A 13,137-nucleotide genomic window follows, 5' to 3' on the forward strand; every position below is an offset into this window, starting at 1 on the left:
ACCTTGAATAAACAGATTTAGCAGCATAAATATGAATAGAAATATTCAAGAAAAACATTGTCACTAATTCATATTCACTGGGATTGCTTTATTTTTGGTGTAGGTGCGCTGTCAAAGAAACCCCGAATTGGCCGGCGACCTTTAAAAATGAACTCGGAGGAGAAGTACCTGAGCCGCTGTTTGCGTCTCAATAACAACAGCATCTTTAACCTCGGTGGCCTCCAGTACATTGTTAACAGCCTCCTGGCTCAACCGTCGATGCTCGGCTGGCTGGACCTGTCGTTTAACGAAATCAGCTGCATAGACCCGGTGAGACTTTTTTTTTATTTTCTCATGGCTTGTACGTTTGCTTCCTGTATTTCTTAGCTTTTTGACCCGTGATCACCCACAAATATCACTCATTTATTGTCAGCCATTGTCCTCTCCAACGTTTAAAATTTTGTTTATCAATGTTTATACTATATTACACCTCTTTACACTATACTTATTGTATTAGTATTTACATTTCACTTCCAAGGATGCTCTAATTTTTTTTTTTTTTTGCAGATTATCTATAACCTTCTACCAGTGTTATGCCTGAATGACTTCACTCTCTTAAATTGGCTCATACAGGTGTTTGTTTTCCAGGTTTTGTGCGAGCTGCATGAACTGCGTGTGTTGTACCTTCATGGCAACGGCATCTGGATGCTGTCGGATGTTGACAAGCTGAGGACCCTGCAGCATCTACGCACCATCACGCTACATGGAAATGACATAGAAAAACAGAAGAACTACAGGTGGTGACTTCAATTTCTTTCAGTTTACACAGTTTTTCTCCCAAACTCACTAACACACACACACACACACACACACACACACACACACACACACACACACACACACACACATACGTTCTGCTTGGCTGATGTTTTTGCTTTTATTTTTGGCCATTGTTTTTGGCTCATAAAAAGAGCTGAATCTGATTGAGCATAATAGAACCAGAAAGACCAAAAGCTGTTGTAGTTAGTCAAGGTGGAGCTACTTTTAAAGACTTTACATTTAGGTAGTCCATTTGGTTCCCAAATAAGATAAATCTAGGCGGTCATGAGATGATTAATGGGGAGGGAAAGAAGAAAAAACAATATCTGTCTCATAGTGAAATATTGGAGAGTTTAACTTCTTTGTGCCTCAAGCTGTTATTTATCTGAAACCATCTGAGAGGTTGTGGAACAACTCATAGACATCTGAAACGTGACAAGAAGTCTCAACCAGATACCGCTTTTTTGTACAGGTTCACAATTGAAACAACTGGTTTAAAGCTGCAGTGGGTAGAATTGGTAGAATTTTAAAAAGTTATTTTTATACTATATCCTGTCAGTAGTGCATGAGACAGGTAATCTGACAAAAAATGATGTGCCTCTGTGTCCTCCGGGGCTCCTGATGGCATCTGCAAGATTTCACAGACCGGAGGAAAACAACCAATCAGAGCCGAGCTAGAGTCGGCCGTCTCTGAGCAGCTGTCAATCACTCGCAAACTCCAATCAAACGGTCAAACTAGGCAGCGCTGATCAAATATTAATTAATGTTCCGTTACTGTAATGCCTGTTTCTCACCTCAAATGTTTTCAGAAACATCTTGTAGTGTACTGTTTAGCTGTAAAATGAGAAAGTTTGTGACCCGGCAGCCATGTTAAGATCAGTTGAGGAAATACCAAGAAATACCAGCCGGAGCGAACGTTCATTTTACAGCTAAACAGTAAAACTGTGCTTAACTACTTGAGTAAATGTAATTACTTACTTACTTAACAGATGCTTAGCAAGCAATTAGGGGACATTTTAATAGGTTCTTAAGTGGAGATCAAGCACATATTACAGTTGATATCAATGTTCCCATCTGCATAACAACACGCACACACACAGAGAAAGAAGGTCATCCTTTATCGGTTAGATTCTTCATGCATTCATTTTCTTGATTTCATTTTCATCTCATACCACACTATCACTTATGAGAAAAAACAGGTAAGTACAGACAAGGTCTACTTTACATAGACTGAAAGATATCTTCTTTATTCAGCATTACCTTTTTAGTTTATTATATGGTGGCGCACAAAATGTCCATGGAGCCTGGATTTAATTCAGTGTGTTTGTGTGTGTGTGTGTGTGTGTGTGTGTGTGTGTTTAGAAGTTCTGTGATTTTTGCCCTGCCTCAGTTGAAGACGTTGGATTTCAGTGTTGTGACACCTGCGGAGCGACGCTTGGCAAATATTTGGCGTCCCTGCAGCAACCGTGGCAAAACACCGTGGAGTCTCGGGTGACTGTCGCCAACTCATTAAGTCCTTCATTTGATTAATCGATTTTTAACCAACTGCCGAGACTACTGTACCTTGGAATGAAATATTTTCTTTCCCTAAAGTCTCGTGGAATTGATTAATTAAATGATGCCAGTAAAGCTTGGTGAAATTAAATATTTTTTGCCTGGCTACTTCTTTTGGAGTTATCATGGATAAATTGACTGAACAACATAATGATGATATTACTGATATCCTGGTACCATTCGTTGATCATATAAAGTGTGGATTTATTCTCATACATATTTAACTTATAGTTAGAAATAGGGCTGTCAATCGATTACAATATTTAATCCTGATTAATCACATGATTCTCCAAGATTAATCATAAATTAATCACATTTTTATCTGTTCAAAATGCACCTTAAAGGGCGATTTATCAGGTATTTAATACTTTTATCTACATTGCAGTGGGCAAATATGCTTGCTTCATGCAAATGTTTCTATTTATTACTGGAAATCAATTAACAACACAAAACAATGACAAATATTGTACAGAAACCCTCACAGGTACTGCATTTAGCATAAAAAAATATAATCAAATCTTAACATGGCAAACTCAAGTCCCAAAATGCATGCGCTTATCAGAAAGTGGGCATGTCTGTAAAGGGAAGACTTGTGGGTACACATAGAATCCATTTTCATTCCCATATTTTGAGGTCAGAGGTCAAGGGACCCCTTTAAAAATGGTCATTGTACGTAAGTTTGGAGCGTTATTTAACCTCCTTCGTGACAAGCTAGTATGACGTGGTTGGTACCAATGGATTCCTTAGGTTTTCTGAGAAACTGAGCCTGCTACAATTGTGTTTTTCAACTGGTCATAAAATATGAGGATATTTGCCCTTCTTAGTTTACAAATATTACTGATGTAAACAAGTCTATAACAGCACCAGAATACAGCGGGATCATAGATAGTTCCTTTAATGGTAGCCAACTATTCATGCCTTTTGATTTACTTTGATTTACTTATTCCCTCAGACCCGTTTTTCCGACTACACAACTTCTATGTTTTGCTTATCTGTGTGCCCTTTGGGGGTTCTAATTATGTGACAACAAGAGTACAGTTATAGGTCACATGAACTGAATCTGAACGATAACAGCTCTGTATGTGTGTGTGTATGTACTGTACACTGTATATGTAATGTGAATAGGGGATAGGTTTGGCAATCAGAACCCAATTACAGACACACGCATGAATGCGAGTACAATCACGCACACACACATACATAGACACAAATAACACCACTAATATGAATGTGAAATGTTCAGTTTACATTGTAAACAGCTTTGGGTCTCTTGCTATTACTGTCTGGTCTTGTTAGAGAAGAAATGTGGACCATAATTCAGCCCTGAGGCTGATTTAACTGGCTGTCCTCCAGGCTCTATGTGGTGCAGAATTGTGTATCAGTGTTTCCCCCCTGCAAAACCTTTAATTGGTGGGATGAAAATGCCCCTGAATCAGCATTTAGATCATGCGACTGAAAAGCTGGCCGCTGAAACCAATACTAATGAAATTGTTTGTAACTGAATTTAGACCTGATATTGATAATTGTTCAAAGTGATTCTCTATGACGGTATTCAGACCTCAGTTTCCTTTGAAACCTGTGCTAACGTGGTTCTTTTAAACTGCGTTTAGACCATGTATTTCCAACTGTGCAGTGAAGCCAATATCAATGAATATCTTTTGGTCAGGATGGCAGCTGCTCTCAGCAGGATTCCTCAGCGCTTGAGGAAACACTCATATGTACTTTATAGATTTTAACTGCTGGTTAGCTACTGTACCTGGATGTCACTTTCATTGTTGATATTTCAACTGTGCTTTTCAATCTCACATGTTGAAGGCGGTAGTGAACTGCAATGCTTTAAAGCAGCAGTGGGTAGAATTGGAGCAAATATGATTAGTTTTGTGAAGGTTCTAAGTCATCCAGGTCATGGTATCCGAGTAAGGGTTAAATGATTAAAAAAGTTATTTATATGAAACGGTTACTATATCCTGACAGTAGTGCATGAGACAGGTAATTCTGAAATTCAACGGATCAGTTTAATGAACAGCCAATAGGAACGCGCTCTCTCTGAAATGACCTGTGATTGGCCAAAGTCTCCCGTCACTGGCTATATTTTCTAAAGCCTGAAAACAGCCATGAGGAGGTGCAGGAGTCTAGTTATCTCTCAGAACACTTGAATTACAATATGCTGAAAGGTTATTATGGAATTTATGCCCAATGATGCTAAAAATAATATTGTTATTTAGCAGTAATGTAAACCGTTTTAGTAGACATATAATTACAGCTGTAATCCTGCTGTTTTAAACCTGAAATGATATTTTCTCCACATGTATTTCATTTTATTTCACTCCGTATACAGTATTTATAGCCCTGCAATATACAGGCTCATAATGACGTCCCAGGTCAATGCCGCTTCATGCTCACACTTATAAAGTCAGTCTGAGCCTGAGGGCTATCGTCTACAGTTGTGCTGTTAAATCTGTATTGTTTGGGCTAACTTTCCTCCAGAGGAGAACAGAGCCAGCTCTTGGGTAAAGTTATTGTTAGCTTAATAAAGAATGTGCTCCCTTTTATTTTGATCTAGGATAAAGACCCAAATGAGTATAGTATTTATAGCCCTGCGACATAGGCTGAAAAGTGTCCCAAAGGACAACACAGCCTTTCCTCACACTTAAACAGTTAGTCTGAGGGCTAACGTCTACGGTAGTGTTATTAAATATGCATTGTTTGGGCCATAGAAGTAGAATGGACATTCCCATTCAAATCAATGTAGCAGGATGTTTAGAGCGGCACACATTTTTATATTGAAGTTAAACAGGTCAAAATTCTCTCTCTGTTTTCTATTTGAAAACATCTCCTTGGATTTATTCAAGTTTCTTGCCAAAAAACTACATTTTACAAGATTACATTTGAACACATCATGATAAGGTTAGAATTTTCCTTTGCCCTCATTTTTACTGAATAGAGCCTGAACGCATCATAATGTAAATCAATTGCCCCTCGCTTTAACTAGCTCTTTTCCTGCCGATTTCAACACAGATTTTTTGTTCACAATGCAGCATTATCGATAGTGAGTTTACTGTCTACCTACAGCACCGTCATGTATCCACATGTTTACATATTATGGTGGTATAAGGGGAGCGTAATGTAATGTGTGCGTTGCGAGTGAGTAGTACAATTTGAACAGATAAAAATGTGCGATTAATTTATGATTAATCACGATTAATCATGGAAAATCATGCGATTAAATATTAGATATTCTGTAGATATAAGGTGGTTTATTACTTTTGTAAAACAATACCACTTATTTGTAATTACACTGATTATACTGATATCCATGAAAATGAGCTAGATGAAATAGCAATAAAGCTGTCTGTTGTTATTTTATGTTGTTACTACATTGCAAATATAGCTGTTAAGCAGTTGAGCCAAAAAGCAGAATGAAATACCTGAAACTTAAATCAAAATCTGTATTTTTACATCCCGTCACCTATCTTTGCAGATTTGTCATTCATAGCAGGTATGATAATGTGTTACTGGAGCGCAATAGAAATTGGAAGGGTGTAGTAATTAATCATTATCTCAGTCACATTCCTCATCTCATAACTTTTAATAAACAGCTGTGCCAATCACAGTCGTGCATGATGAAAATGACTCACCAGATTGAGTAGAGAGTGTGCAGACCGGCTTAACCAAGTGGAAAAATGATATTATTATCCTGAAGGTGGATAGTGGCAAGGTGCAAATATAATGCACCACAAATATGCAGCTAGTAGTGTATTTGTCAACAGTCGAGTTAACGATGTTATTCGTGATTAATAATACTTTATTTCTTTAACACAATGATGGCCAAAAAAAAAACAGCACACAGGTCCTGGTGACTGACTGGTGGACATTTCCATGGCCAGATGTCACAGTGCAACTGCATTGCTGTGGTTAGAAACAAATTATCAGTCGGTGTGTAGCAGCTGGCACAAGCCACAGCCAGGCAAGTTACCTGTTTTCCTTTCCTTCCAAAACATACAGTGTGCGCCATGGCAGTGTGACAGTCTGACAATTTTATAGTGGAAAGGAGAGACCAGAACACATCTGCCAAAAGATGTCCTTGTGCTGGAGGTGCAAAAATAGCTACAAACAAATACATGGCACTTTAAATTAAATTAAACATGAGATTTCCCTGTCCAAGAGGAACCCTTTTTCCCAGTTCAATGATATCAGGCAAGTTGCATCCGCCAGTCTATCTTTGATGTGTATAAAGCACCGTGACAGTCCACAGTCCTGCATCATTGTGGTTAAGTGGTCACTCTCCACCACAGCCACACATGCATATTGTGAGAAGAAAAATGTGTCTTCCTTACTCCTGCCTGAGGGAAATATCAAAGTCAGAGCTATCATCCATAAAAAGGACGGAGCAGAACTGCACCTAGGCGCCGTGTTGCTTTGATGTGGTCTGAGCAGGCAGGCGACATGCACAAATCCCAGTAATCCTCGACACTAAAACTGTACTGCACCGCTTGATCGTCACTGACACACCCCCTGCCGTGCCTCTCCTCCCACTAGGTGCAGTTGTTCTCCGCTCTCCCTTCAGGAGATATGACATCACTGCAGGACACAGACGGCATTTATAAGGGATTCTGCTTGTCGAGACTGAAAGCGCCAAGCTGCACCAGGCAGTTATATTTCCAGGTTGAGGAGGGAATCCTGCTCGAGAGTCATAAAGGACAGAGTCCGGAGAGTGTTGTTTCATGTGCCCAGATGTGTTGAATAAATCATTTCTCCCAGACCTAATTAAACACTTACTGCCTAGCCCTGTTAAGCTATTAACATCTGCTCGACCGAATGCACTGGGCTCCAGCACTAGATGGATTTAACGACGGCAAGCAGAATAAATATAATGTTTTCTTTCATGTTCCACTTTTTTCCATTTTCTGTCTAAATCGCGCTCTCTGTCTGTATTGTCTCAGCGTGTCTGCTGCTCTCATTCTTAACATTTGGTTTGATTTCATTGATGAATGAATCCTTTACTGCTTCTGTTATCAAACAGAATACAGATTATAAAATCTATGCTGATGCCTGCGCTCATTACAATTCAGTTTCTCACAGATTCTTACAAGAAAAAGAACCGACTGATATTCAGTGATTGAAAATAGGACAATGCATGCTCTAATGTATATACATACATATAGGGTAGGGCTGTTAAATTAATTGTTTTTTATATGTTCAAAATGTACCTTAAAGGTAGATTTGTCAAGCATTTAATACTCTTCTAAAAAGAGAAACGGTCTGGAGTGCTCGGAATATCAAACTAGTGTAATTAAGGTGCTCTTTGGCAGGGAACACAAAACTTCACAAAAGAATGAAGGTCCTAGACACTCTTCGAGGAAAACATTAAAAAGCCTTTTATTAAATTGCTATGTCAATTTGAAATACAAAAAACATAGGCAATGCTGACACATTATGAGATGGTTTATAACCCACGCATATCGGCACAAACAGCCTATTTGAAGTAGGCTGTTTATTCCGATACGCGCATTATTTAATACTGGGATTGAGCAAATATGCTTGCTTTATGCAAATGTATGTATATATTTAATATTGGAAATCAATTAACAACACAAAACAATGACAAATATTGCCCAGAAACCCTCACAGGTGCTGCATTTAGCATAAAAATATGCTCAAATCATAACATGTCAAACTCAACAGCTGTCAGTGTGTCAGCGTGCTGACTTGACTACGACTTGCCCCAAACTGCATGTGATTATCATAAATTGGGCATGTCTGTAAAGGGGAGACTCGTGGGTACCCATAGAACCAATTTTCATTCACACATCTTGAGTTCAGAGGTCAAGGGACCCCTTTGAAAATGGCCATGCCAAAATTTAGCGCATGTTTGGATCGTTATTTAGCCTCATTTGCTACAAGTTAGTATGACATGGTTGGCACACCAATGGATTCCTTAGGTTTTGTAATTTCATATGATAGCAGTATCTTCACTCTTAGCTTGAGATCAATTATATATAATGCATTAAAGAAATTAGTGGCGTTAAAACGAATTACGCGTTATTACTGCGTTAACTTTGACAACCCTAATGTATATAAATACATATACATACACAAAAATGAGTACAATATGTGCAATATTAGTGTAATCGCAAGTTATAGTGCAAAAAACTTTAGTGTGAGTGAGGGTAGTACAAAGGTAATAGTATGGTAATGTGTATAAGAAGACCAGCATAATAGAATAGTTGTACATTTCTCAGATGCAGTGAAATGTATAGAACAGTGTGCAATCTAGATCCTGTATGTAGAGCTGAGGTTAATGAAAAGAGTCAAATAATTATGGTGTTGTGCAGAGGATGTCGTTGAGTCGAGGAGTCTCACAGCCTGAGGAAAGAAGCTGCTCTGTAGTTAAGGTGGCAGCGGATATATCTGTATTGCTTACCAGACGGCAGCAGGATGAACAGGCCATGACTTGGGGTGGGTGTTGTCTTTTAGTATCCTTTGGACTCTGCGCAGGCGCCTCATCTCACCGATATCCCTGATGCTTAGTAGATGGGTACCAATAATGTTTTGGGAAGTTTTTTATTCACCCGTTGCAGAGCCTTCCGGTCCTGTGCCGCGCACATCCCACGACAGTTCCTGTCTAGATGCTTTCTGTTGCTCCTGCATAAATATTAAAAATAACTTGGAACAGAAATTTTGCAGTCTTAAGTTTCCTTAATGACTAAAGATCAGCCTATTGCTTTAGCAATAATGGAAGAAGTTGTTATTGAAACAGATATACCACTAGCCTCATTAGGGACCGTCTCATTCACTGCGTGGGAGACAGTCTTGAAAGGTCCCATAGGAAAGCTTAGGGAGGCGTCCTCACTTTAAAAGCCCTGACACACCAAACCTGTGGTCGGCCGTCGGACAGTTTGGGGCCGTCGTTGAGCATCTGTCGACCTGGTTTTGTCTAACAACGAAACAAACAGGTGGCCTTCATCGCTGCTAGTTCTCTGATGTTGGGTTGGTGTGTCCCCAGCTTAACAGAAGCGGGTCGGTTAACCAGACATACATTTTGCAAAACCAACCAGTTAGTCCTCATCCTTAAAGTCTATTCTCTTGCAAACCATAAATCTCACCGTTATGTTGCTTGTCCAAGTAAGTTTTGTAGAGCAGTATCTTCTTTTCCTCATTATGGTGCATCAAGCCATAATGTGCTCACTACTACCCCCTGAGGCCGGAGGGCGGAAAAAACACCACCAACAGCCACAAGTGGCAACAATGAGCCCATTTCACTCTCACAAACAAACTTTGACAAGCAAAAGTAAGATTCTTGCTTCATCATAAGTGTTTTCAAACGGTATTTTTCAGTTTTGCAAGATAAAAAAACTTTAAAGGTTCTCCATTACCGCATTAACTAAAGCAGCAAACAACCATTTGCTATGCAAATATATAGAATCACATTTAGCGTTAGAGCTTTTGGTCTAAGGGAAGGAGAGAGAGAGAGAGAGGGTGACCTCGGTGTATATATATATACGTGGATGAAAACAACAGGCAGTTTTTTATAAAAATGACAACTTTTACTTGCTTTTGTAACTGACTTCTGCACTGCAGTGTCTCTAATTCCTCTGGAGTCAAGCAAGTGGAAAGAACCTTTATGGATCAATAATATTATGAAATCAACTGTATCCTCTGTGATGTTACGGTACCTTGAACCAGCAGACTCTAAGGCTTTGTGCTCTGCGCTGCACCACTTTTTATATCCATAATGGCAGACATTCAGTACGCCACCTACGACTAATTGTACCAACTCAGATTAGCGAGCGGTAAATGATAATTCCTTTTTATCCATCTTGTGCTTTGTTGGAAAAGACAAACCTCTCTTGTACTTGTGGTTTGTCATGATTAGTTCAGGCCTACCGATCTTGGCTGCCATTCCCTGAGCTCAATAGGATTTGGTGTAATCCCACGGAGCAGAGCAGAGCAGATGGACACACAAGTAAGATCACAGTGGTATAGGGGCTATAATTGGCCTGGCCCTCTGCCTGCAAACCCCTTTTACTGGTAGTAATTTCAATCCTTTGATTGTGTAATCAGATTTGAAATTAGAGTTAGTCTGTAACTGTTACGGTTGACCAGATCAATTTATAACCAACAGGGACGGTTCATTTAGAAATCGATGTACAGTAGATGTACAGTTATTGCTGCATTGGGCGCCACATACAGCAACTACACTTTAATCCCACAGAGCAGATGGATGGACAGGTAGTCATACAGGAGCATAAACTGGACAGCTTAATCCATTTTATCTGAACTTTGCCATCAAATTACAAAATAAAGTAATTACTAAATGCGCTGTAATATCACCGAGCAGATGGCCATCTTACAGCTATCACTCTTCCTATCCCCATATCTTATTAGCAGAAGATAAAGCCCTGAATGACAACTAATTGTGGTTGAACTGCATTATTACAGCCACAGTAGTCTGCTCCGTGACTGCTGCCGAGCACTCTGGGATTGTGCATCACTTTTTAATACTGGGAATTTGTCATGGTATAATGAGAAGACAGTTTTGCCGATTTGCAGGTAACACATCTTGGTTAAAGGAGAGGAATGGCAACAACATTGTGTTATTACTATAGTGTACTCAGTATACCTCTATAAAGCAGTGTTTCCCAACCTGGGGTCCGGGTCCCCATTAGGGGGGTGTCAAAGATCACAGGGGGTCTGCTAGGATTTGTCTGCTCTGAGGTTGTCAATATTAGAGTTGCACATGTATAACTAAAATCATAATAGCACACTTACTGGATAATTCATACAAAAGTCTGTATAGAAAACTATTTAAAAAGATATTTTTTTGCTACTTTGTAGATATTGATGCATGATTAAAGTGTTCATCGCTTAAACGTTGCAGCTGGTAAATGTGGAGGTCGTTTTAATAACTTTATATACTGCCGGGTCGTTTAATCTATAATAATACATCACCATTTATTAGTTCATTATATTTTGTATTAATAACCTGAATCTGAAAAGTCACTAAAGTTGTTACATTTATTTAACTTAGTTGTTTAAGAGAGGGGAAAATACGGTACCGAATTGGTAATGGTATTGGCAGATACTCAAGGTTGCGGTATCAGACATTAAAATGTGGTATTGAGCCATCTCTAATCCAAACATTTCCAATATCTCCAGAGCATTATAAAGTCCAAAAGTCGAAATTTATTGAAAAAAGATAGATGTAATATTTTCCAAAATTCACAACATATTTTTATGTAATGAAATATTCTACTTTACCCATAATTGTTGGCATTTAGCCTTTCAAAAACAACATTTTTGCTCAGCTTTACTGAGATACAAGTACTTTGAAATAACCTCTGGGATCCAAAATGTGTCCTCCTTACACCAAAACAGTTTGGTGCTCAGCCTTTTCACGACTGGCGATACATCTACTTCAACTTGTTGATTGTATTAACAATATAACCGAATACACGTGGAAGTAAAGGTGGATGACTTGACTCAAAGCAAATTGGGTTAAGGTTTACTCAACTTTTCCTTCAGTTCGCTGTTCTTCTCTGCCCAGATGGGCTAACCGAGTAGACACAAATTAAATTAAGTCAATGTTTACTGTTCTCGTAGCTTATTTCTACTGCAATGTTGATATATTTTAAGTGCCAATATATAGTTTGGGGAAGTACAATAGCTCACAAAATAAATAACCCTTTGCAATTGCCTAGAAAGTAATCTCCTTTCAAAACAAACAGTGAACAGATCAGCAGGCTGAGAACAATCTTTATAATATAAAGATGGCAAGAGCTCCAGAACGGGATTATACAAAAGTTTTCTACAGAGATTTTAGAGACTCATTAATCCACACTGAAGACGTATAATCAACTTTTTTTACAGAGTCTTTGCAGGAGTTCAGTTTTGTTCCTCAAATCTACACATTCAAAGTAATTATTTTAAACGGCGCTGGCTGTTTAGCCAGCGTGTGTTCTGCATCTCCCCCTGTGCCAATGGACTCATTACAACTTTACAATTATATGTAGAAACAACCTATTTTGTGTTGGATACCATTTAGGGAATTATGAGTTAAGGAGTTATGTTACTTTTAGTTAGAATGATTAGTCAAGAGCTTTAGCAATAGATGTAGTATTGTATGTGTGATGTTTCCCTCCTGGTTTTCTGTGTGGCGTTCCTTCTGTGTACAAAGACATGGAAGTTGGGTGAATTGGGGTTTTAAATTGTGAGCAGTTGTACATCATGCCAGTTTGTTTCCTGTCAGGATGCTTTCTATTGCTCTTCTATAAACGTTAACAAGCACTTAGAACATAAATTATGCATTCTTAAGTTCCCTTAAAGCAGCAGTGGGTAGAATTGGAGCAAATATGATTAAAAAAAAGTTATTTTCATAAAACAGTCACTATATCCTGACAGTAGTGCATGAAGCAGCATGTGCCTCTCCGTCCTTCGGTGTCCTCCGGTGCTCCCAAAGGCATCTGCAAGATTTCACTGCTGGTGTCTGCCGTCCAGCTGCCGTCTCTGAGCAGCTGTCAATCACTCGCGAACTCCGATCAAACGCTCAAACTAGGCAGCGCTGATCAAATATGAATCAATATCCCGTTACTGTAATGCCTATTTCTCGCCTCAAATGTCTTCAGAAACATCTCGTATTGTACTGTTTAGCTGTAAAATGAGAAAATTTGTGACCTGGCAGACGCGTTGAGATAAGTTGAGAAAATACCAAGCACCACCCACCAGCCGGAGCACAGCCAATAGGAAGGCTATCTCTCTCTCTGAAATGGCCTGTGATTGGCCAAA

The 13,137-nt window shown here is 39.0% G+C and overlaps 1 protein-coding gene across 3 annotated transcripts in view; it reads left to right on the forward strand.

Annotated features, from left to right (window-relative positions):
* LOC141758409 (leucine-rich repeat-containing protein 51-like) overlaps positions 1 to 7,200 on the forward strand; it is a 34,754-nt gene extending 27,554 nt beyond the window's left edge. The window contains exons 3-5 of one of the 3 annotated variants that reach the window (XM_074619776.1): positions 104 to 309; positions 628 to 776; positions 6,892 to 7,200. In XM_074619776.1, coding sequence (XP_074475877.1) covers positions 104 to 309; positions 628 to 776; positions 6,892 to 6,928 — 392 coding nt within the window. In that variant the 3' untranslated portion in view covers positions 6,929 to 7,200. Of the gene's footprint in view, positions 1 to 103; positions 310 to 627; positions 777 to 2,160; positions 2,444 to 6,891 lie in introns of those variants that run through there. The other 2 variants (XM_074619774.1, XM_074619775.1) reach the window with 2 other exon arrangements.
* Positions 7,201 to 13,137: the final 5,937 nt, after the last annotated feature.

Source organism: Sebastes fasciatus, chromosome 20 (genome assembly GCF_043250625.1).
Source record: "Sebastes fasciatus isolate fSebFas1 chromosome 20, fSebFas1.pri, whole genome shotgun sequence".
Lineage (NCBI taxonomy): Eukaryota > Metazoa > Chordata > Actinopteri > Perciformes > Sebastidae > Sebastes > Sebastes fasciatus.